The 22,455-nt window shown below is 40.9% G+C and overlaps 3 protein-coding genes across 4 annotated transcripts; 1 reads left to right on the top strand and 2 right to left on the bottom strand.

Moving 5' to 3' along the window:
- Nucleotides 1–25: 25 nt before the first annotated feature.
- On the bottom strand, nucleotides 26–4,156 carry aldh3b2 (aldehyde dehydrogenase 3 family, member B2). The gene is made up of 10 exons (XM_050050947.1): nucleotides 4,041–4,156; nucleotides 3,761–3,956; nucleotides 3,559–3,669; nucleotides 3,138–3,258; nucleotides 2,958–3,043; nucleotides 1,535–1,616; nucleotides 1,068–1,457; nucleotides 805–971; nucleotides 605–704; nucleotides 26–508 (listed from the first exon to the last, which is right to left on the bottom strand). Exons 1-10 carry the CDS (start codon nucleotides 4,100–4,102, stop codon nucleotides 309–311), a joined length of 1,515 nt encoding a protein of 504 aa, XP_049906904.1. The 5' UTR covers nucleotides 4,103–4,156; the 3' UTR covers nucleotides 26–308.
- A 1,429-nt stretch (nucleotides 4,157–5,585) lies between these two features.
- On the bottom strand, nucleotides 5,586–17,859 carry ube3b (ubiquitin protein ligase E3B). 2 transcript variants are annotated; one of them, XM_050050945.1, is made up of 27 exons: nucleotides 17,308–17,859; nucleotides 16,976–17,144; nucleotides 15,622–15,739; nucleotides 15,029–15,088; nucleotides 14,844–14,948; nucleotides 14,661–14,757; nucleotides 14,468–14,550; nucleotides 14,262–14,344; nucleotides 13,991–14,096; nucleotides 13,767–13,887; nucleotides 13,462–13,639; nucleotides 12,392–12,558; nucleotides 12,123–12,290; nucleotides 11,848–12,019; nucleotides 11,637–11,755; nucleotides 11,433–11,547; nucleotides 11,222–11,321; nucleotides 10,507–10,626; nucleotides 10,242–10,418; nucleotides 10,035–10,145; nucleotides 9,798–9,935; nucleotides 9,636–9,701; nucleotides 9,494–9,552; nucleotides 9,192–9,374; nucleotides 8,851–8,962; nucleotides 8,646–8,738; nucleotides 5,586–8,013 (listed from the first exon to the last, which is right to left on the bottom strand). In XM_050050945.1, the coding sequence occupies exons 2-27, from the start codon at nucleotides 17,134–17,136 to the stop codon at nucleotides 7,822–7,824; spliced, it is 3,204 nt and encodes a 1,067-aa protein (XP_049906902.1). In that variant the 5' UTR covers nucleotides 17,137–17,144; nucleotides 17,308–17,859; the 3' UTR covers nucleotides 5,586–7,821. The 2 variants fall into 2 exon arrangements, with proteins under 2 accessions (XP_049906902.1, XP_049906903.1); XM_050050946.1 differs by having other exon boundaries at nucleotides 17,354–17,859.
- Nucleotides 17,860–18,110: 251 nt separating this feature from the next.
- On the top strand, nucleotides 18,111–22,436 carry kctd10 (potassium channel tetramerization domain containing 10). The gene is made up of 7 exons (XM_050051286.1): nucleotides 18,111–18,198; nucleotides 19,410–19,623; nucleotides 19,727–19,896; nucleotides 20,459–20,545; nucleotides 20,667–20,719; nucleotides 20,831–21,026; nucleotides 21,149–22,436. The coding sequence occupies exons 1-7, from the start codon at nucleotides 18,196–18,198 to the stop codon at nucleotides 21,365–21,367; spliced, it is 942 nt and encodes a 313-aa protein (XP_049907243.1). The 5' UTR covers nucleotides 18,111–18,195; the 3' UTR covers nucleotides 21,368–22,436.
- The last annotated feature ends 19 nt before the right edge of the window (nucleotides 22,437–22,455 follow it).

Genomic DNA, 22,455 nt, shown 5'->3' with positions numbered 1-22,455 from the left:
TATTTAATTTTGCACAACTAATGTTTCATTGAACACATATGTAGTTGAGGTGGTATACAGTTATTGTGCTGCAGCAGAGGAACTTAAAATACTGAAGAGTATCTCTTGTTCTTGTTGGTTTTACAGTTGTCATCACCCAGGGTTGATATATACCCCCCCCCCCCCCTTTATTAGATGTGGCTGTACCCCAGTTGTTTTTGTTCTCATCTATTTTTAATACACGAACAATACATCTGCATGTCACAACTATTCAGGACTTAGGGGGCACCCGGCTTTCTTCCAACATGGCTCCGTTCACCCTCCCACCGTCACAGGATCTGGCACCAGCCCTGGCTCCTCTGGGACAGGGTACTGGCCCATGTCATTAGAGACAGATTGCGGTCCTCATAGGGCGGATAACGGAGATAAGTTACACACTCAAAACGTGTGCCTCTTAGCAGGCATGATTTCCTGTGAGAGAAGGTATCAAAGCTGTAGCGTCCATGGTAGGAGCCCATTCCACTGGCACCTGTAAAAAAAAGTGTCAAGAGAATTTATATATCATAGGTAAAATTATCCCACCACTATGTTCAGTTTAATTTGCACTCTGCTGCCACTGACTTACCAACTCCTCCAAAAGGCAGAGCCACCATCAGACTTTGCAGGATGCTGTCATTGGAGCAAAAGCTTCCACTAGAGGTCTCACTCATTAGCCTTGAGATGACCTGCATTGTCAGAAAGGCCAACACGTGATCAGAATGCACATCAGCTGCACCAGGCTTGTATAATGAATACAGAGTGTCTTAACTTGAGTCTGTCACATACTTTGCTGTTGCTGGAATATGCATACACACAGAGGGGTTTCTCTTGCTTATTAATGAAGGCAATTGCTTCATCCACATTGTTCACAGTCAGAACAGGAAGGACTGGGCCAGAAATGTCCTGTTGCATAATGGGATCTGATTCTACTACCTCTGTCAAGATTGTTGGAGCTTCAGACATAATAAAGAAGTTAATAACAATATAAAACTTAATGCATATGACACAGTTAGCTTTATTTCATTGAATCCCACACAGAAGATGCTTACCAATATATTTTTCTGCTTCAATCACTTGCCCACCCACAGCCACCTTGCCTGATCTCCACAGCATTTCTCTCGTACGGTTGAAGACTTCTAGATTGACCATGCGGCCGTAACTGCGGGATTCTCTGGGATCTGAACCGTAGAACTGCATCAGGCAGCACTTCAGGGCCTGCACCAGCCGTACTTGGACATCATTGTGGCAAAGGATGTAGTCAGGAGCCACCAAGCTCTGTCCAACATTGTGAAAACGTGCCCAGGTGATGCGCTGTGCGGTGGTGGCAATGTCACAGTGTTGGTCCACATAACACGGGTTCTTGCCTCCCAAAATCAGTGTGATGGGCGTGAGTGTGCGAGCTGCAGCCTGAGCAATTCTGCTTCCCTCCTCCCTGTTGCCTACGGATTGACAGACATCTTTAAGAATAATTCAATAAATAATCACAAAATGGTTTTATAGCCGAGGTTATCTTTACCTGTAAAGAAGACATGGTCAAATTTAAGTTCCACAACTTCAGGCAAGTCATGTGTGCCTGCAAGAATCACATGGAAGCATTCCTTGAGGAAAACAAGAATTTTAGATCATTATATTTTAATGTAGCACTGTAGGTCCTTACTGTCAATCAATACACAGAATACAACTGCGGAGTCATAGTCTGTGAGCAAACATTTGAGTTGGTCTTGGGATAACAACAGATTATATTCCATACTCACAGACTTGACCCAGTCTAACCTCTTTAAAGGTCCCATGTGTAGGATTTAGGGAGATTTATTGGTAGAAACTGAATATAATAGCCATAATTTTCCTTTCATGTATGTATAATTACCTGAAAGTAAGAATCATTGTGGTTTCATTAGCTTAGAATGAGCACTTAATGTCTGCATAGGGACCAGAGTCCTGCATCCAGTTGGGCAACTTAGGTACCTTTTTTGCGGGGTACTTGGTGGGTGCCTTGCAAAAAAGGTGATTTGCGCTTGGTATTTTGTCTCAGTTTTATTTTGCCGGCTCAGTTCTGGTACAAATAATAACACAGGTCAGATCACTGGTGTCGGATGATGTATTAAAATTAAATGAGAAGAAGAATAAATTTATATTTTAACACTTTAATCCTGCTGCTGACGTGTGTCGGCTCTGTCTTTTGCGCCAACCAGAATATGAAAGCATCTTACCTTCATTTTAAAATATCTTAGTTTCACATATATTTTTTGGGGATTTGCACTTTCTGGTCAGGCTGAAGATCTTCTGTCATCAGGTTAGGTCGGGTTGCGGAATTAATTGGTAGTTTGTGATGATGGTGAAGTGGTGTGTTATTGGTCTTTGCATTTCTAGTTTAGAAGTGGGTCTTGAAAATTTGAACCGCTGTCCTCTTCCACAGAGCCCATCTCCTGGGAGAAGTTTGCAGAAGGGCTTTCTTTGTTAAGGTTAAATAAATATATATCTTTGTTTGGATTAGAATGAATAATTATCTGGCTGAAAGGCCTCCAGGCAAACCTCTCCCATATGCTCATGTGCTAAAGCCCACCATGTTGCACCACCATGTTTCTAAAGTAGTCCTGATTGGACAAACCAAACACTTGTTCTAGGGAGGAATTTTCAAGGTTTTTTTTTGTTTGTTTTTGTTTTACATCATCTAAAGGCCACAGTATTCTCTCTACACGTCACGTATTCAGTTGGTTGCAATCTGCAACCTCTCCACTAGATGCCACACTTTGTCGAGAGCAGTTTCATACAAATGAGTCATTAAGGCCCGAAATGAGTAGATATAGCAATTAGTCAACCTCTCAATATTTGAGTGAAAAAAAAAAAAAAAAAGTCAGCTTTTGTGATACTTCTATACTAAAAAGGTTTGTTGAAACAAAATGATAATCATCCATCCTCACTGCTGTGTAATTACTCACATTGTCCAAGTAAAAGGGGATGAGACGATGAAGAAGCTCTGCTGTGTGAGTGGTGTACTCATGGGGGCTGATGATTGCACAGTTTCCTATCCAAAGTAATGACATATAATCAGTAAGCTTGTGTAAGGATAAATAAGACCAGAATTAAATTGATTAAATGAGTGGCTTGAGTCTCTGCACCTGCTGCGATGACCCCTACCAGCGGCACCAGACATGTTTGGACAGGACTGCACCAGGTCGCCATGATGAACACCACCCCCAGTGGCTCACTGACCATCAGACACTCATCCAACGTGGTGGACTAAACCAATCAGATGAGCTCAAAAATAGGTTACAAGTGACACAGAACCATTATGAGTGAAAAAGGGCAGAGTTTATTAGTGTGCAGGTTGACTAACAGAAAGAAATGGACCTCGGCCAAATTCATTCTTACAAAAAGGGCAAGGCAACGTAAGTTTTAATCTGCTTTGGTGGGTCCGGCACAATACTTTTCTTTGTTGCAGTGAGACAGAATAAGCTCTCCAGAAAGGTTGTGTAAACCCTGAATAATCCCAATATTATTATAAAGATGTTATTGAATAACAGGGGGCAAAAGTCTCACCAGGTTTCTTTCCACATGCTGAGGCTGCATCCACTTCTTAAGGTTGTTGATAGCATGAAGTGCCTCATTCTTGACAAGAATCAGTTCTGACACAACTGTCTCAAACCTTGGCTGGTTAAAACAGAGAGAAATCACCAATCAGACCATTATGTCAGTTCTCATTACAAGCACAGCCATTGTAGGTGACCACTTCACTCCTCACCTTATGAAGGTCCCTTCCAAGAGTATCCACAAAGTCACACTCATGTTCCTCCAGCATCCGCACCACAGCCTCCAGCTGAGCCAGTCTGAAGCCCTCCTTGAGGGTGCGTCCAGCTTGAAAAACAACTCTTGCCCTCTTCAGCAGATCCTCACACTCCAGAGGGTATGTCCTCAAACAGGGCTCCCCCAGCCTGGTCCTGAAACAGCAGCCATGTCACCAGTTTTTAACACCATAAGACAATAAAAAGACATCCTTGATCCATAGCTTAAACCGTCTGTACCTTCTGCATGTTAAGCGGCCATTCCTTTGACAAGCATAGCATGCCCTTATTTTTCCACTCATGTTTACTCTCCACTGCTGGACCTTTTCTGAGTGGTGTTAGTGTGCAGTTAAGCCAATGCACCAGCTATGTAAAAGCCCCACTGGCAGGAAGAATAGTGAAAATCCTAACAAGTCCAGCCAATCAGGTGATGTAGGCTACACAAACTAAGGCTAGAGTCACTGCAGCCATTCCAAGGCACTGGTGGCGGGGTGGGGGGTTTCTCTCAAATGCCCCTAATAGTTTAGGTTTTTTGCCTAAAGAAATTTAATATATTTAGGTAAGTGTTTTTTTCTTCTGTCAGTGTTGGAGATCCTGGATTTACAATTAGAGCACCCCAAATGATTATGGCATAGATTCAAATGCAGCAGATCTGTCAGCTAAACATTCATTCTGTGAACTTTACACTCGAGAACAGTATCACAAAAATAGGTTTCAAGATTAGTGATGCTGTTGAAATGCCCAATCCCCTACCCTACTATGTTATGTAACATTTTGAATCATGCTTTTTATTGTGTTCTTAAGAACAATATGTCAAAACCATGGTAATCAGAGTAACTTGTTCATATAATAACACAAGAAAATAGTTAGATATATTAAATAAATTGATGAAAAACAAGGAAGGAAGAATATATGATTAAATACATACATTTCCAGTCATGTCATGTCATGTAATTTAAAAATGGTAGCCTTACAGAAGACAATTTTTGCCTCTTTTTAGGAGGCAGGTGTGAATCCTCAACATAAATATATGTAGTGATATAGTTTCAGAATGATGAAGACAGTTGGAGAACAATTAACTACAAAACAAGATATAGGCTCTACAGTAGGATTTATTTCCCTTGGCAGCTGTAATGTTTTTTCCAAATGATGTGCAGATTTTTAGGCATGCTATCATCTCAAACGGCTTGAAAAAAGTGTGCCACAAATGGGGGGAAAAATCTGCAAGGGGGAGCATGACCCCGGCCCCCTTAGGTTTGGGCTGAGCCCTGAATATTTACAGGCTCAGCTCCTGAGAGGTATGTCATCAATGGACAGAACTTACACACAGTAAAACATTAAGATCACATGTTGTCTTATCACCAAACATGTACATAGTGTAAATTAAAATATAACATTACCTTCGCAGCGCTTTGAACCATCGGGCTGGAGAAGGGCTTGGTGGACTGCTCATGGTTATTGTGCAGGTTCCTCCTGTTCACCTTTCATGAAGAGACGCGCAGTGCAGGGACGGAGCACAATGAGACTTGCGCATTTACACCATAATCCGCCATGCACACTATTCAGGAAAACAAGAAACTGTGGTGTAATGAAATCCCACAGCCTATTGTTAATGTTTAAAACAAAGCTTGCTGTCAATCATCAGCCTGTCACTGCTTCAGTCCCATGCTCAGATCCACTGTGGTGTTTCTCCAGACTCAGCAGGTGTTTGCAATAAACCAATTAATTCAATGTAAAGAGCTGAAACACTGTCAGTCAGTGCTTTAAGAAGGAAAAACACTGATTTGAAGAGATGATTTAAAGAAATGATTTATATTATACTGGTGTACATGAGTTAACATTACAGGGGGAAAAGTATCTTACACATGGACAAATCTTACATCTGTTTTAACAACAACACGCTCCATACTGTAGTGCAGCCAGTCTCAAAGACACTTTAAAAAGAGATGAAAACTTTCACAGGAATGGTGGAAACATTTCCAGAATCGTTTTTATTTTTTTTTTTGTACTAAAAGAGCGGATAGTCAAAGGTCAGCATCAGCAGTCCACTGGTACACTTAAAGTCTAGCCTACTCTTGACATCATTTTTAAACAGATGAGCGACCTCATCACGAGACAGACAAGCTTGTGAGGTATCTTTCATCTCTCTCGCACACCAACACAGACTCGGGTGTAAAGCATGTCGTGTGCATCCATTCGCAGTGTTTCCACTTGTTGCTGGAACAGATTAAAAGGTGGAGAATGGAGCAAGATCCTCATGACTGATTTGTCAGATCTGAAAATATTTTAATCTCATTAGTTTACTGCGGGTAAATTTAGTACAACCGGTGTTATATATAATTATAATCACTTTTTTTGTTGTTTTCACACAAGTTAACGGCCATGGCGATACTAGTTTGAAACATGGCAATAATGACCAGTATTTTCTATAGCTTGTGTTACTTATTAACAAGTATCCATACTCATTCATGACAAGAAAACATTTTTTGCATAATAAAGAACTTAGTAAAGATTTGATAGTTTCTTTGAAAGCTGCAGTCCTCTTTCTGGTAAACTTCCTTAACTTTATGATGTAATGAAACCCTGTGTAAAGTTAGGCTGATAAGGTGACATTCACCCTCATGTCCCTTCTCCCTCCACCAACAGCCACAAACAGCAGAAAGGTGTGCAACATTTCCATCCAAGGGAACATCAAATCAAGCACAGTCACATTTGGTTGACGAACCAGTCCATGACATCATGTTGAGAGGTTTTCAAACCTCTAATTCTTTTTCGACATGGCTTAAAACGTCCACAGAGCTCAGAGGGCATTGCAGTGAAACCCTCCTCGGTCGTTGCTGTTGTTGTAGTAGAGTGTTTGGGTTTCAGATTTTTTTTTGTTAGTCGGAGCAGAGAATAAGTCCAGGTACGTAGCCCCCATATCTATGGCTTGTTTCCGATACACGTGGTTATTGGTTACTATTGGAGTACTGTCAGACATGTGAGAGCGGGGGGGTGGTGTTATATGAGGCACTGAGCGTTATTCAAAGGTGTAGTGAGAAATCTTCAGTTTCACTAGTATTAAGTACAAAGACTTACACCATCATTAGCTTTACTCGTTTTTTCAGAGTGGAGGTCAAGCACAGATGTGTGAACAGCGGTGTCTCCTTTACTAGACGGATATAAATAGTGCCCAAACAATTTCAGCTTCTTTTTTACTCAAAGGTAAATGTTACAGCACGGACATCTTTTCTAAATCAAACAGCAGGATTCTGCTGCTTCACCAAAACTGAAGCAGGAGTTCCATTTTCAATGCTAAAAATCAGAGGGCCAACATCTCTCTCAGGTGACTGCAGTGTCTTGTAGTGGGGACACATGTAGTGCGGTCAAAATGATTTTCCTTGAAATGGGACGTAATGTAATCAACACAGGATCGCTGCTGTGAGCCGCTCCTTCTCCACGAAGGTTGAACACAGACATTGATTTGACTTCCATTTATAAAAGATGCATTATGTTCAGCAAAACATTTTAAGACTCATCCAATATCAGCTAAAAGTTGCTTGGGTAATGGAGTCCAAGCTTGTACGTGTATTAACAATGCTTGGTTCCACTTGAGTGAGTCAATCACGTGTCTAATGGCTTGCATTGCATCTGTATTGCTTTCCAGTTCGTTTAAAATGGATCCGAGCGTGATTCTGTTAAGCCTGAGAAACAGAGATCTAGCCACTGTGTATCCGTCTTTCATCAAGTTAAATACATGACATATTGAATTTTGAGAGTGGCAAAGGGAGATGCTAAAAATTGGATTGTGCTGCAGAGACAGCATCCCCTTTGATGTGAGGGAGTGGACTGAAGTAGAGCAGAGCTCATCCAGTTTGAAAAAGAGACAAAAGGAGAGTTTGTAGGTCCTTCATGACACCCCCTTTTGTTTATGTGATGGCCTGTTGACTTGACAGGCTCCAGTCCATGTAAGCCGAACCTCTTGCTCGGCTCAGGCTGCTTAACACAACCCTCTTGTGAAGATTGTCTTGGTGCAACACAGTTAGGAGAGCTCAAAGCCTGTGTTCATACTGATAGCATAGCGCAGCTTGTCGCGCAAGATGCTCTTCTTGCTGTAATTGGGCAACTTGAGCAGGTTGAAGCACGTTGACGAAGTGGGAAGTCGACCACCAGGCTCCTTCTTGCGGATAGTGAAAAAGCCCCTAAGAACACTGCCGAGGGTGTCTCCGGTGTCCTGGACAAAGGAAATACTCTGTTAGTACAAACAGACCCACACTAGCACTCGTCAGCCCCTGTCTGCTTTTTGTCAGCCGATTTACCACGTTGAATCCCTTTGATAAACAGTTTAGCTGCACGAGAAAGTTTAAGTGCACAAGAAAAGAAACAGAAGTGAGGAAAGCAAACAAACAGCCAAAGTCAAGAGATGAGACCGAAATAAACTTGTTGTAGAAGGTAAAAAAAATTTTTTTAAGCAATTAAGCTCTTTCTCAGAAATGACTCAGAATTATTTGTGTTATTTTCGCTAGTGTTCAGTAGATATCCTTTGTTCTTTAACACCAGGTTGTGCTAATGTGTTAACTAGCGTCTTGAATACGTCCTGTTGGTCTTTCGGATTCCCTTTTTCAATGAAGAGTACAGACTACCACCCTCTGCTGTTATGGAGAGTTATATCCTCACATACAGGTGCAGAACATACGTGTGAGTTGGCCATTGGCTGTCGTCTTTGTGGTGTGTTCAACTTTTTGGCCAAGACACAGGCGACATGGGGTGACGCAACTATTGGCCTTTGTCGCCACTATTTCTTTGATGTCAGTTTGGCGTGTCTGGCCCTTTAAATGCATCAATATCCTCATGTTTTATTCTTACCTGATCATCTGAAACTTCCACACAACGGATGGAGAAAGGTGGTTTGAGGTAGGCAAAACCTAGAAGAGGCGGCCTGGAGCAGCTGGTAACAAACTGTGGAAACAAACACAAAGAATACATGAGATGACAGAAAACCATTTGGTGTAAAAATTAGCTGCTTTTGGCTGTGACAGTTACAGTAGACAGAACCAAAACAACGATTTACTTTAAGGAACATAGCCCTCTCTTCAGCAGTGAAGTCACTGGACAGGATGTCCCACAGCCAGATGATAACACGATGGCTGCTGTGAAAACCTCCATAGTAGACCGTGTGTTTCCTGAGAAAGAGAAGAAGACAAGGATGAGCATCTCTGTGCACAGGGAGCATAGATGAAGGAAAAGGGCTGTTGCATCTCTAATTAAGTGTTTTGGTTGAGGGGAAAATTCCTGCTAGATTTGGGACACATTTACTGAAGAAGCATTACAGTGAGTAAAACTGTTGCAGTGGCACAGCAAGAATAGAAGAAGAATTGTCTGCTAATTAAACATGTCTGAAATGTCACATACTTGAGGTCATCGAGATCAATCTCAGCATTATCTCCCGAGACAAGACGCTGAACCTCAGGCGTGGAGAACATGTGCAGCCACTCTGGGTTAATGATGCTGCGGAAGCCCCGAATGAAAGCCGCCGTTTGCTCCTTAATCTGCGTGTGCATCCGGAAGTGAGCCATGAGGTGGATGTAGCTGATCCTGCGGGACATCGTGTTAGGTCACAGTTAGAAAATGATTTCTGTTAAGTAGACAACCATCAGAAAAAGGACATTATGCATTTAAAGAGGGTCAGTGCCATTGAATATGAATTTACATACTTGTTTTCATTGGTGACTGGCATGGTTTTGCCCCCGGGTATCAACTCATGACAGACAAGCTATACGGAAAGGAAAAAAGCAGCTTTGAATTTGTGAATTTCATGTATTTAACTATTATATCTTTCACACTTTCCGTTCTTACCTGCCCCATAACATCCTCATCATAGGATAACGTCAGTCCTAGATCTCCTACATCTCCATCATAGCGCTGAAAAAATAAAAAACAAAATGAAAGATGTGAGATGGAGAATAAAATGGGATAAATTACTGAAAAACAAACTGTCCAAGTGTAATCCCAGCCGACCTTGATAGAAGTGAGGTTCTTATAAAACTCAGAGTCCAGCGAGGGCAGCTCATCGATGGAACTGTAGAAAGTGCTGTGGTGGTGACCCAAGACTTGACTGAGGAAGAATGAGGCAAAAGGGACGTCCACAACGATGCCCTGAGCATACAGAAATCATAATTACACATTCACTGAATATCACCTAAAACAGTATTCAGAGGGAGATTAACAATAAGGGCATGTTTTCAGAAGACATACCTCATATATGGCTTTCCCGAGCATCTTCCCCACAAACTCAAACAGCTGCAGATGGTTCTCATGGATGTAAGAGGTGGGTGATGGATACAGCCTTTCGTTTCCACTTGTAGTCTACAGAAAATAAAAATTATATCACACAAAATCGTAAAATCAATATCAGCGGCAGTGTTGTGAAGAAAAAAATGGCTTTCTATCTGCCCGACTTACTTTGAACAGGTTGAGAGCAGGATTGAACACTTTCTTAATGATCTCCTCTAGAAACTCTTTGAACACACCATCCTGATCAATACCAGCCTCGTCTACTCCCAGATCATTGACAAACTTCACACGAATTACGCCTTTTATGGAATTTGCCGGCAATCTGCGGAGCTGGTCGTATCCATCCTTAGGACAGGGAAACGGGTTATTATGAACAACTGACATACACATTTGTGCTCTCTTTAAAAAAAGATCTATCAGATCTGTGTCTTACCTCCAGCATCCGTGAGCGACGAATGGTTATGTGGGTGACATGAGGTGAAGCTGAGCTTGTTTCCACCAGTCCTAAACTTTCTTTTTCTTTTGTAACAATGTTTCTGAACAGCAGCACCCTCTGAAATGAGAGGGAAAGAAATTACACAACTGAAAATGAAATGACACTGTCTTAAAGGGACAGTTCACCCCAAAATCAAGAACACATATTTTTCCTCTTACCTATAGTGCTATTTATCAATCTACATTGTTTTGGTGTGAGTTGCAGAGTGTTGGAGATATCAGCTGTAGAGATGTCTGCTTTCTCTTGAATGTAATGGAACTAGATGGCACTCAGCTTGTGGCATTCAAAGTGCCAAATCATGACCCAGTTACTTAAGATAATCCACAGCACTTGTTGTGAGCAGTTTCATGTCGGAACTATTTTCTGTCTACAGAACTACACCTGCCAAACCTATCAATGTGCAGAGGGCAGTGCACATCTACTCATGGACAAGAGACTCATGCTCATGACAGTGTCAGATGAAACATTAATGGCGTCCTCCTTGGCTGAGCTGTAATGTTGTAATACTCAGCAGTGCTAGGTGAGCTAGCAATCGATATCTTCAATACTTGGAAATTCACACCAAAACCATCTTGATTCATAAATAGCACTACAGGTAAGAGGAAAGTGAAATATGTATCCTTTATCCTTCATATGGATCCTTCTTACTCACATTTTTATGTGGGATGACATGTGGGATGTACTGCAGTAAAAGCTGAGCTCTTTTCTTGCCTTTCTCCAGCTCTTGAAACAACAGGCTGGGCTTCAGGTCCCTGAACGCAACACACAAAGATGTAAAGATGAACTTTAAAATGAAATCACAAAGCAGAAACAGAGGGCCGATGTGTTTAGGATATTAACAGCAATTAAGTGTTTGTATTTACTTGCGAAGCCAGTGATCATCAGGGGTGAATCTTCGCCTGCAGTCGCGCTCATAAAGCACCATCAACCAGCCATGAACACTGTGGAACAACTCCAGTTTCTCTCCTTTAGCGTTTTCTATGAAATACAAAACAGCTTTATCAGTAAAAGTGTATCTGTTCAACCAGGTCATCATCATTTGTGTCAAGTTTCAGTCACACACGCACCTAATATGCCATCCCATATCATCTTGTACACAAATGTGTTCAGAAATGAGGAGATAGTGATGAGTTCCTCTATCTTGAAAGATGTTTGTTCTTCATAGACTTCAATGTCATCTAGAATTCTGTAACACATAAACAGTGTGTCATAATATGTTGCTGCTACATTGGGCATCCTATGCACATGAAGGTAACGAAAAAATTTCAGTAAAATTACGTGATGAGGTGCCGTGAGCAGTCACAAAAGAGCATGAGCATAGCCAGGAGCTGCTTGGACTCTTCAGTGTCATTGTTTAGACACTCCATGAAGAGTTTGAGGCCTCCCTGTGGACCGAGCTCACAGATAAAGGCCCAGAGTTTAGGCAAAAGGTCATCAAGATGTGTCAGACCTGCAGATAATGCACAGTGAAATACTCAGTGGTAAACTTTTCAGTATGTTTCCAAAATACTGTGTGTTTGTATGACATAAAAAAGTAAGATTCTGGTACTGACCGGTGAGTATCTGGAGTCGTATCTGTGTTAGCGTAGACAGAGCAGTCTGGTAGAGCACACAGATGCTGCACACCTTCTGAACTTCAGCTGAGTCGACTCGCTTCCCTCCGACAGGTTTCAGGATGTTCCGTACTGAAGCCGACTTCTGAAATGCCCGCTTGAAGAGGTCTGTCAAAAACACAGACACAACACCAGGGATGCAGAGAAGAACCTTTAAGGACAGAGTGTGCTTATCTTGAAAGGTTGGAATAGCTTTGTTTATAACTCACTCTTCACTGGTAGATTGTTTTGTGATGTGCTAGGCTGCGGGGGCGGGGGAGTGGGCTCCTGACTCTCCAGCTTTTTAGACAGGACGTCACTGAAGAGCGTCCGAATGACAGAAACACCCCACAGGTACTGAAGCTGTTTAGTGACCAGCGGCATCGACTCATTTAGACTGCAAGAAACAGGAAAGAGGAGGAGGCAGAGGCAAGATGAAGTCAAGTCACATATCTGGCATTCGCTTTTTAACAAAGTAAAAGTGAGACACTACTTAAAGGAATACTTCCCAACATATCAGTGTATGTCAATGTCTCACCGCATGTTACGTTGAATTTGGAGAGAAAATTTGGGTCTTCTCGCATGCTTCCAGTGAATAAGAAATCCAAAAAAGGAGAATTTCTTGATGAACTAACAACAACAAAACTATATCAAATAAGTTGTGTGAGAGTTTACAAACTCTCACACAACTCGAGCAGTATAAATTAAGTCTCATTTATCCAATTGTATGCCCAGTATTTCCCAAACACCTGCATTGTTGCTAAAACCTTTCTATTCAAAACCCTTCTACATAAACTCACACAAGGACCAGTAGTGCGCCTCAGCAACTCAATGGATTGCACAAGCAGAGTTCAAACTTGCGCACTTACCCATGCACCTGAGTTTTCCTCATAGATTTAACGTAACACATGGAAAGTAATTTATATTCAAATGGTCGTTTTGTGGTTTGAGTATTCCTTTAAATAAAAGTCAATCTGTAATTTGCAGAAAGTACAAACACAGTTATGCTTTAAACACGTACAACACATGATGTCTTGATAGACTACCAAAAAAGCACTTTCCCAGGAGAAAGCAGGCAGCCTGAGTATGTCTATCAAGGGATCTCTGTGTGTTCTTTGTCTTTACAGCACAACTGTCTTTTTTGTGCTATGTAACACATTAAAATGTTAACTTTTGCATTTAAAGAGCCTCACACCTTTCCTCTCTTTATATATTCTGGGTCTCCTGGAAACCCATTTTCTGTGCAGTTTTCTTGTGAATATTTGGATCCATTCAAGCGAATATAAAGTATTTCACTGACCCGTAGTCTACAGTCTGGGAGAACCAGCCCAGGACAGGGTGCCAGTGGGTAAGGTTGGACTTCTTTTGGGACACATATCTCTGGCAATAGGACAGCATGTCTGTCAGGTCCTTCACAAAATGGTTGGCCTCCTCTTCAAGGACTTTCTCATTCAGGTAGCCCAAATGAATCAGGTTGCCTATCAAACATGAGAAAAATGTAGTCACACCAGTACAATCAATAGTCCACAGAACACAAAATCATTCTCTCATCCATCCACAACCAGATCGCATCAGTGAAGCACATATTTATCTGAAATACTATACCAAGTAAGCAGAGAGTGTGGCTCCCCTCGAGACACACACAGATGTCTAAACACTGTTCTTCTCGGCTGAGAAACAGAATGAACTTCCGAAGCAGGTCATGCGTCTGGATGGATGCCATACACTGTTAAGACATTAGGAGATTTTATAACCTACTCTCTTATTGTTCAAATTATTACATACAGTACCGCTTTGCAACAACACGTGATATGTGACAGGGCCTTTACCTCTGGGGTAAGCACACTGAGGTGAGATACGACAGCTGGGACTGACATGATGTGAAGGAGGAAGGATCTTAGCAGGTTATCCGAAAAGTGAGCAGCAATGACTGGCCTGAAAAATATTTGATTTAGTCAAAAGGACAGCCTGCAAATAAAAACACAAAACACAAAGCTAACTGGATATAACATGTCTCCACCACTTCATGTATTAAAACTGGAGTATTATCTTATTTTTGAACAGCAGTTACATCCATCAAATAAGCAGCACACAGCTCACCGTAATGACAAAGAGAAGATAGCTGTTAGAGTGCCTTTGGAGAGAGACGGTTTAGAACGAGCCAAGCCATTGGTCAGCAAGATCTATACAAGAGAAGTGATGTACAATGTGCATTTATATTACTGGCACTGAGGAAGAAAATATGTGTCACACTACTTCACTGAATCTCATGATAAGACTGAAAAGTACGAGCTGTAATACTGAACCTGAAGTATTGAATAGAATCCCTTTTGATTCAGATGGCCCATTATATTTTCACAAATCTTTGTCAAAGCAGGTCTGAGAGCTTCTGTTAAAATAATGAGAGGAAGGTGTTGTGTTTTTTGGCAGAAAGCATGTCCTGCAAAAACAAATTGGATGTTTATAATAATAACAATGCCACCTTGGCCAGAGACTCACCCTTCCCTCTGACTATCCGCCAGGTTGAAGTGTCCGTGAAGGTCACCAGCATGGTGAGGTACAGCGTTACCAATTTATTGTCCTGAAGTATGTCAGGCTGCATATGACAAAACAGTGATACATACAATTAAAGTCATACAATGAATATCAAAACACATTTCCCAGCGTCAAATCAAGACTAACCTTTAAATTTTTAAGTAGTTGACAGCAAGTCCATAGCACGTCTTTTATCTGTTTGAGCCAGGGGATGGTGAGGTCTTTGGAGAGAGCCAAGGAAACATACCAGACCTGAGGGCCAAATGTGAGAACAGTCACTCAGACAAAAATCCCATTTAAAAATTGTTTGATCTAAGCATATGCACACTCACTTTAGAGTCATTTTCAACCTCCATGCTGGCAAGGATTGCACGACAGAGCTTCTCGAACCTCTGTGTAATGTACAAAATTACAGTCATTTGAGTCACAAAGTAAGCATTAGCAGGTTCTTATCATTGATCCACCATAACGTTATGCTGTTACTTGTTTTGCCCACTCACTTATTTCTGTACATACTCCTCATTAATGCACATTTGTGTCTACGTGTACGTGTATATGTATACATGTGTGTCAGTATGTGTTTGCTTGTTTTATGTATTGCATCATTTGTGTGGATGTGTATGGGTGTGTGTATGTATTGTATGTGTGTTTATGTTATGGTACTTGTTTGGGGGACTTAGCACGCCAATGATGAGTCTGGTTTGGTGGCCAGGGGAAGTTTTACCCATGACTACTTGACCCCCAGATATGTATCTGCAGGGTGTTGTCATATGTTGTGTATGTTATTTGTCTTAATTAAAAAAAGGATTAACAGGTAACCGAAACAACATTATTATGATGACAGTGAACTAACTTATGCTACTTAAAGATGCTCACTAAAGATTGCTATTACATATTTGCCTAAACAGGATAGCTGGCAACTCACCATCTTATCCTCTGGGCGATATACAAATAGTAATTTCCGAGCTATTTTGAAAATTGAAAGTGCATTTCTTTTTGTTGTCCCAGTTTCAGAGGCTTGAAAATAGTCATCAACCTCTTTCCTGGTGAGACACAGACAAAAATTATTGACATAAGGATACGTGAACATGAAACCAAATATTTGCTATTTTACTAACAATGTTCTTTTTAAAAAAAAAAAATACTTTGTTTACTTAGTTTTCGGTTTTACAATGCCAAAATATATTGAAAGGACAAACAAAACAATACAAAGGAAAGTGGAACACAAAGAGAACAAAATGAAAAGGGTGCCAGACAGTATACAAAAATATGTAAATCATCTTCCAAAGATGTTGTCAAAATAGTATCATCTCAGGAGAAAGGTAAAGTAACACTCATGTAGCCAAGCAGGGTCCTTGTGGATGCCACTGTGCAAAGAAAGGCCCCCAAATCCATTCAGATCTATGCAGTCTTTCCACTTGTATAATACATAACATGTCCTTGAGCCAATGTGCATAGCAGAATAGAGTGGTAGACTTACGCATGAGGAGAATAAGTCTTTTAGCAACCACCATTCTTAAGTGTAGAGTAAACTGCATGTCGTACAGCAGCTCAAAAGCCTCCGCAGAGCAACCAAAGATGGCAATGTCGTGGTTGGGCTGAATGTCTCTGGAATAAGCTTTTAAAAGCCACTGAAACTGCAGTCCAAAAGCTGTGCTAGTGATCCTTCAGCAGAGCCGCACTTGTCGCATTTGAAAGACACTGATGGGAAGATGCGGTTCAGTTTTGTCTTGGGGTAATGCAGCCTATGCATCAGCTTGTAAAAGATTAATCAAAATTGACAACATAAACATCATAAATGGGTATTTCCTGATTGAAATACAAGGAACCTATAAATATGGGAACCTTAAATTCTTGTTGGGATGTTTTGCAGTGTATGTAAATGACATCAGCTGACAGGAAGTAAAGAAGGATTGCCTTGCAATGCCATAACAGTACAAAGTTCGTGAGTTAAGTGAACAACAATGAAGCCAAGACACTGAATCTTCCCAGAACTCTGCCAATATCTCTGAATTCAAGTCACTGGCCCAGACTTGCCTAACAAGATCTAAAGAAACTGAAGTAGTACAACAGTTAAAAAAAAAATTAATACTCGCTTCATGCAATCTGGAAGGTGCAAGAGATTTTCAAGAAAGGGATGGGTCTTGAAGTGTGGGCACCTTTCCTTAAGGTAGTTCCTAACATGATTATTAATGATGTTGGTGGCACACATATTAAGCTCAATGCTCTTCAAATTACAGGTGACTAGTAAATCTGCAATAAATAAAAGTGGAGACTACCGTATTTGCTTCTGGAGTCGGCAGCGACAGAGAAATCTTCTGACCAGGGCTTGGATGTGGATTGCTGCTTTCTCCTTGTCCTTCTGTCCTTTCCTTTCCTCCCTGGCCTGCCTGGCTTTGTCCAGGAACTCGGACTTGGAGCTTTGAGGTACACTAAACATCGTGCACCCTGGAAAAGAAGACTCACTTATACATTGATCATCCGCATGCTTGTATCGAGTACATTTTGACAGTGGGTGCAGATCACATATCTGCGCTTTATGAACACTGTGACTGTGATAACACAGCATTCCGACAACTGCACATTATCACACTGTTGTGAGTGAACTCACCTGTGATATTGCTCAAATGAAGATTTTGTCTGGCCTTCAGGCTCACCTGGCGCTATACCTCCTCAGTCATTTGGGTGTCCTTGAGATCCGAGCGGGAGGAAAGCCAAACAAAAGGTGAAGACTAACTTGCCATCTCTGGAGCAGCGGGCGACACAGGAAAGATGGAGCTGGGATAGTTAGCACACAGGGCTAGTTCGCCGCTGGTCGACTTGTACTGTCTCACGGATAATCTTTTCACACTCATTTAGCTATATTTGTCTTCATTGCGGGGTTAGCTTTGATCCTGTGTCAGTGACAGCCTCAAAAACACCAACAACATACCGTTTCGAAATGTAAACAATGAGAGGAGATCCGTACATTGACTGCAGCCATTAATCCCCTGTGTCGCACTAAATGATTCCGGGTAGTATTTGTCCAAATGTATAATTTGTTTTATGAGAGTTTTTTTTATCGACAGCACGTCCCATATATGCCAAACTGTCTTCAATCTGTTGTAACAACAGCGACTTTTTATTTCTGCTGGCGGATAAAGCTGTCGTCCGGTGTGCTGGGTGGGTGTCGAGGGGGGGACTGTTATCGCTGTTACTCCTTCAGCAGCGGAAATGTGCAGGCGGCTAATGAAATTAAAGCTATGTTCTTCAATATGTGAAATAAAAGTAGTGGGACAAAAAGTTGTTTGAACTGAAGAGCTGAATTACCACTTATGTCTCATTTCACCCCATACTGGACACTCAGCAACGTTTAACAAACTCATGTTATCTGTCTCTTTAAACAGAGCAGGGCAACGTTGACGTCATTTTTCTATCTGCGCAGCGTTGCACCGGAAGGAAGTGGGTGTTAGCTGACTGACGTTAGCAAGCTACAACTAAAAAGTCTGCTGTGGGTTCTATGGTAAATATACTTATGTTTTATCAAAAAACTATTAGAAATACGCTAATAACGTCATGTAGAGAAAGTTGTTGTAATAGTCAGCGTCATAATATGTGTATCTTTTGCCAAATTTCTGACAGTAAAGGTAACTTTAAGTAATGCTAACTAGCTAGCTCATTAGCGGTGCTGGCTAAAATCAAATTACTACGGAACGTTACTTGATTGAGGGATGCGGTGTGGTGTTTTACGCTACCCAGAGTTAAAACAAATACTGTACAATCGTATTAACACAAAAGGCTTATTTTTAGTGTTAGGAAAAAGCAGGAAAAGCAGTCCCACAGTAACGTTAAAAGCCCGTAGTACTGTCTTTGAATTGTCTCTGCCATGTTAGAGCTTTGTCGTAGCTCTGTCATGACAGTCTCAACATGACTAATGGAAAGAGATATTTCTTCTAAAATGTTTTTAATACTTTGTAAAACTCCAGGCCAGACAGTTCATTTTGTTTCTCATATTGCGAATACAAGTCTATAATTATGTGAGCGAAGAATATAAGTTTTACTATAGCTCTTATGTAGAAAACTCGTTATTTTATTATATAACACAATTTCCTTCGCTTTAATGATTTTTATGGCTTTATGCAGTATCGGAAATGTCTTTGTAAAGCCATACAGTATCAGAGTCCAACATCAGAAATAAATCGCAAGGGTCACTACATTTATTATAGTCATTTTGCACATTTAAAAGATTAGGATGGTTATATTCTACACTTTTCCTTGTTGTCAACAAATCTTATAACAATACTAACAATTAATTTATTTTACTAACTGTGTAGCAAAAGCCTGCTATAGCTTATTGTCATTACATATACCCAACATCTTTCTTTGTCACAATGAACATGGACACATTTATTCTGAGTTGATCCCACATACACTGTCCTGCTGCCATTATAGATTGCACCATTTCAAATGAAACTATATTTGTGGCCTGATTAAAAGTCATTCTTTCGTCAGCTTTAGTTACAACAAAGAGGCTTGGGGCAGAGTGCCACAGTTGGGTGGGTGAATTGCCGGATATTGTCATTGTTTAAAAAAAAAAAAAGAGCTATCTGCATAAACATAGACCTTTGTGGTAATAATGTATTTTTTTCCACCCAGTGCCCTAAACAAAAGTAATCCACTGACATACCAGCCTGGATCCAGGTGTCATGCTATGTTTTACCTTTTCTCCTCCAGGAAGAGATGTCAGGAGAGAGTGTGGTGAGCTCGGCAGTGCCGGCAGCTACAACCCGGACTACATCCTTCAAGGGTTCCAGCCCCAGCTCTAAATATGTGAAGTTAAATGTGGGTGGGGCACTGTACTACACTACAATGCAGACACTAACCAAACAGGACACAATGCTCAAAGCCATGTTCAGTGGCAGGATGGAGGTCCTCACAGACAGTGAAGGTGAGCTGTCGGTGAAAATGTTTAAATTATGTGCAGAGTTTATCAGCCCTGCACTGGTCATGATCTTTCACTTACTAATGTCTCACCATTTTCATATCCATAGGTTGGATCTTGATTGATCGTTGTGGAAAACATTTTGGAACAATCCTTAACTACCTTAGAGACGGGGCAGTGCCACTCCCAGACAGCCGACGGGAGACTGAGGAACTGCTCGCTGAGGCCAAGTATTACCTTGTCCAAGGCCTCGCTGATGAATGCACAGCTGCCTTGCAGGTACCGTCACCTCAGAGGGCTGTCAGTTTGCAGGGCACTATATTAATACTTCAGCTATTATCAAATAATCTGAATTTTTGTTAAATGAACTCCACAAAAGTCATATTCCTTGGAATCATTTCTTAAATTCATCAGCATTCCACCTAAAATTAGAGTTTTAAATTAAGTTGTGATTAAATGATGAAGTTTCAAAGTTTTATTTTCAGTGGACTACACCGTATATCAGACCAATGTAGTCCAATTTATCTGTTCATTTTGAATAAAAAAAATGATTCATGGGTAAGAAAATCAAATGTATAAAGATTCAGGTAAACATCTTGCTCAAACTTTTTATTTTTATTTTTCAACTACTATGAGGGGCATAAAATCTGATTGAAAATAATTTGGAACTAATCCACATAAAAAGTCTAAAGATTAATGAGCTTTTTTGGGGTAGGCTTGCATATCCTTTACCCTCTTTGCTACTGTGTTCCACCAGGTGGCATCCTTCCCTTTATAATTTGAATGTTTCAGTTTTGTGGGTGGAACTTTTTTAATGGAAAACTTCTTTTTTTTCATCCAGAACAAAGAAACTTATGAACCCCTTTGTAAAGTGCCTCTGATGACATCATCCAAGGAAGAGCAGAAGCTTATTGCAACCTCAAATAAGGTAGGTTATGTTGGATTTTTTTTTTTTTTTTTTTTAACATATTTAGCTGAATTTCTAATGTTCAATATCAAATTGTTGTTTAGATTTTTCTTTTAAAGTACAAACTTATGTGTCTTCACAGCCTACTGTCAAACTGCTGTATAACCGAAGCAACAACAAATATTCATATACCAGGTGAGTCCTCTTCAATTGATTGAATGTCAAAGTAAAGAAGGAACATAATGTGGTAAAATCATAAAAGCTGTCTTAATATATGACCGCCCTGTAACTCTTTTTCCGCTCCAGCAATTCTGATGACAACATGCTGAAAAATATTGAGCTGTTTGACAAGCTGTCATTGCGGTTCAATGGTCGGGTACTCTTCATCAAAGATGTGATTGGGGATGAGATCTGTTGTTGGTCATTTTATGGCCAGGGGCGTAAGATTGCTGAAGTGTGCTGCACCTCCATTGTTTATGCCACAGAAAAGAAGCAGACAAAGGTAAATATGCATTTGTAATATGCCCACTCTGATGAGTTATTTGCTCTTTTGTAAGCATAGAGCTACAATATGTTGTTTAAATGTCTCTCTTATCTGTTGTGTAACACTCACTTCTCTGCCAGGTTGAATTCCCTGAGGCACGAATCTATGAGGAGACCCTCAACATCCTCCTGTATGAGTCCCATGATGGAAGGGGTCCAGACAACGCCCTGCTGGAGGCTACTGGGGGCGCTGCAGGACGATCTCATCATCTGGATGAGGACGAGGAGCGAGAACGAATTGAGCGAGTTCGTAGGATTCATATCAAACGACCCGATGACCGCACACACCACCACCAGTGACCTTTTCTCCTTCGACCCGTCGGCCTGTGTCTCTGACCCTGGACAGTCTTAGCACCACGCTTGTGCCTTACATCACCCAGCGCCTCTCTCTCACCTCCACTCTTAGTTTACCAGCTTTTTCTCCAGGAGATTACTACGAGATGAGTGTTATACAACAGTGTGTAGTGGTGAAGTGATTTTGTGTTTTTTGTGCGTCATCTTTGTTGTGTGTTTTGACAGGCTGTTGTGTTTTGTTCTTTGTGTGTTTGTGATGATAACTTCTATCACTGTTCTCTAGCCCATAGACATGGGTGTTTGCATTGAGCACTGCAGGTGACCACAGTTTTACCTGTGTGTGTGAAAACAAAGAAAAAAAAGTATTGTTGGTATACATCTGTTATTTGAGGTCCTATCTGCATTACATGCAGGAGAACAAAAATTATATCATGCAAGCAGCTAAAGATTAATGTACATAATTTTTGCTTCTCCTTAATGGTTCTGACGGGTCCACTGTAAGGCCATCAGTGGATTAACCAGGTGTTGTACACAATGAGGCCACATGGTGGCACTATTTTCCTCTTAGAAGATGTTACCAAGGCTATTTTGTAGCCTGCGGTTAATAGCAATTAAACCTTTTTAAATTTTATTAATTTTTGATACATTTAAGATATGACAGGCGGATGCAACATTTCACTGTAGTGCGTCTGCCATATTTAGTTTTAACATTTACGCATTTTCCCTTCACTCCACTTAACAATCATTACTTTCAGTGGAGGGAACTTGAGCTGTGACCTGAGGTGTTAAATGTACTGGGGTGATTGAATGATGGATGCTGAGGTTGAAGTGAATGACTGTAACCAGAGATCTCCCTGGCAGGAAGGGAATCCTGTCTACAAGCTTTTAACAGGGAGAGAAATTAGACCTATCCTTCATCGCCACATTCATTGGAGAATGTACTGTTTGCACACGATAGGTTTTAGTTGAAATATGTCTAACAATCACAGTACTTGTAGGTCTGTTGTACAGAAGTGAACATATATGTATGTTTTATATTTATACATACTTTATCACAAATAAATTTCTACAAACACTCTTTCGTTCTGTTTTTA

Source organism: Epinephelus moara, chromosome 8 (genome assembly GCF_006386435.1).
Source record: "Epinephelus moara isolate mb chromosome 8, YSFRI_EMoa_1.0, whole genome shotgun sequence".
Lineage (NCBI taxonomy): Eukaryota > Metazoa > Chordata > Actinopteri > Perciformes > Serranidae > Epinephelus > Epinephelus moara.
Note: the sequence above shows the minus strand (reverse complement) of the source record. Positions and strands in the feature narration are given on the sequence as shown.

What these genes read in the sequence shown, in the direction of transcription:
- ube3b (XM_050050945.1), bottom strand. Translation starts at nt 17,136, where the DNA reads ATGTTTAGTGTACCTCAAAGCTCCAAGTCCGAGTTCCTGGACAAAGCC. An exon ending in TCAGTGTGCTTACCCCAGAG is followed by an intron (nt 13,888 to 13,990) that starts GTAAAGGCCCTG and finishes ATGTCTTAACAG; the next exon opens with TGTATGGCATCCATCCAGAC. An exon ending in CCAGTCACCAATGAAAACAA is followed by an intron (nt 9,375 to 9,493) that starts GTATGTAAATTC and finishes GATGTCCCGCAG; the next exon opens with GATCAGCTACATCCACCTCA.
- kctd10 (XM_050051286.1), top strand. An exon ending in GGTCCTCACAGACAGTGAAG is followed by an intron (nt 19,624 to 19,726) that starts GTGAGCTGTCGG and finishes TCATATCCATAG; the next exon opens with GTTGGATCTTGATTGATCGT. An exon ending in CAGAAAAGAAGCAGACAAAG is followed by an intron (nt 21,027 to 21,148) that starts GTAAATATGCAT and finishes CTTCTCTGCCAG; the next exon opens with GTTGAATTCCCTGAGGCACG.
- aldh3b2 (XM_050050947.1), bottom strand. Translation starts at nt 4,102, where the DNA reads ATGAGTGGAAAAATAAGGGCATGCTATGCTTGTCAAAGGAATGGCCGC. An exon ending in TCCCCTTTTACTTGGACAAT is followed by an intron (nt 1,617 to 2,957) that starts GTGAGTAATTAC and finishes GTTTTCCTCAAG; the next exon opens with GAATGCTTCCATGTGATTCT. An exon ending in CATATTCCAGCAACAGCAAA is followed by an intron (nt 705 to 804) that starts GTATGTGACAGA and finishes CTGACAATGCAG; the next exon opens with GTCATCTCAAGGCTAATGAG.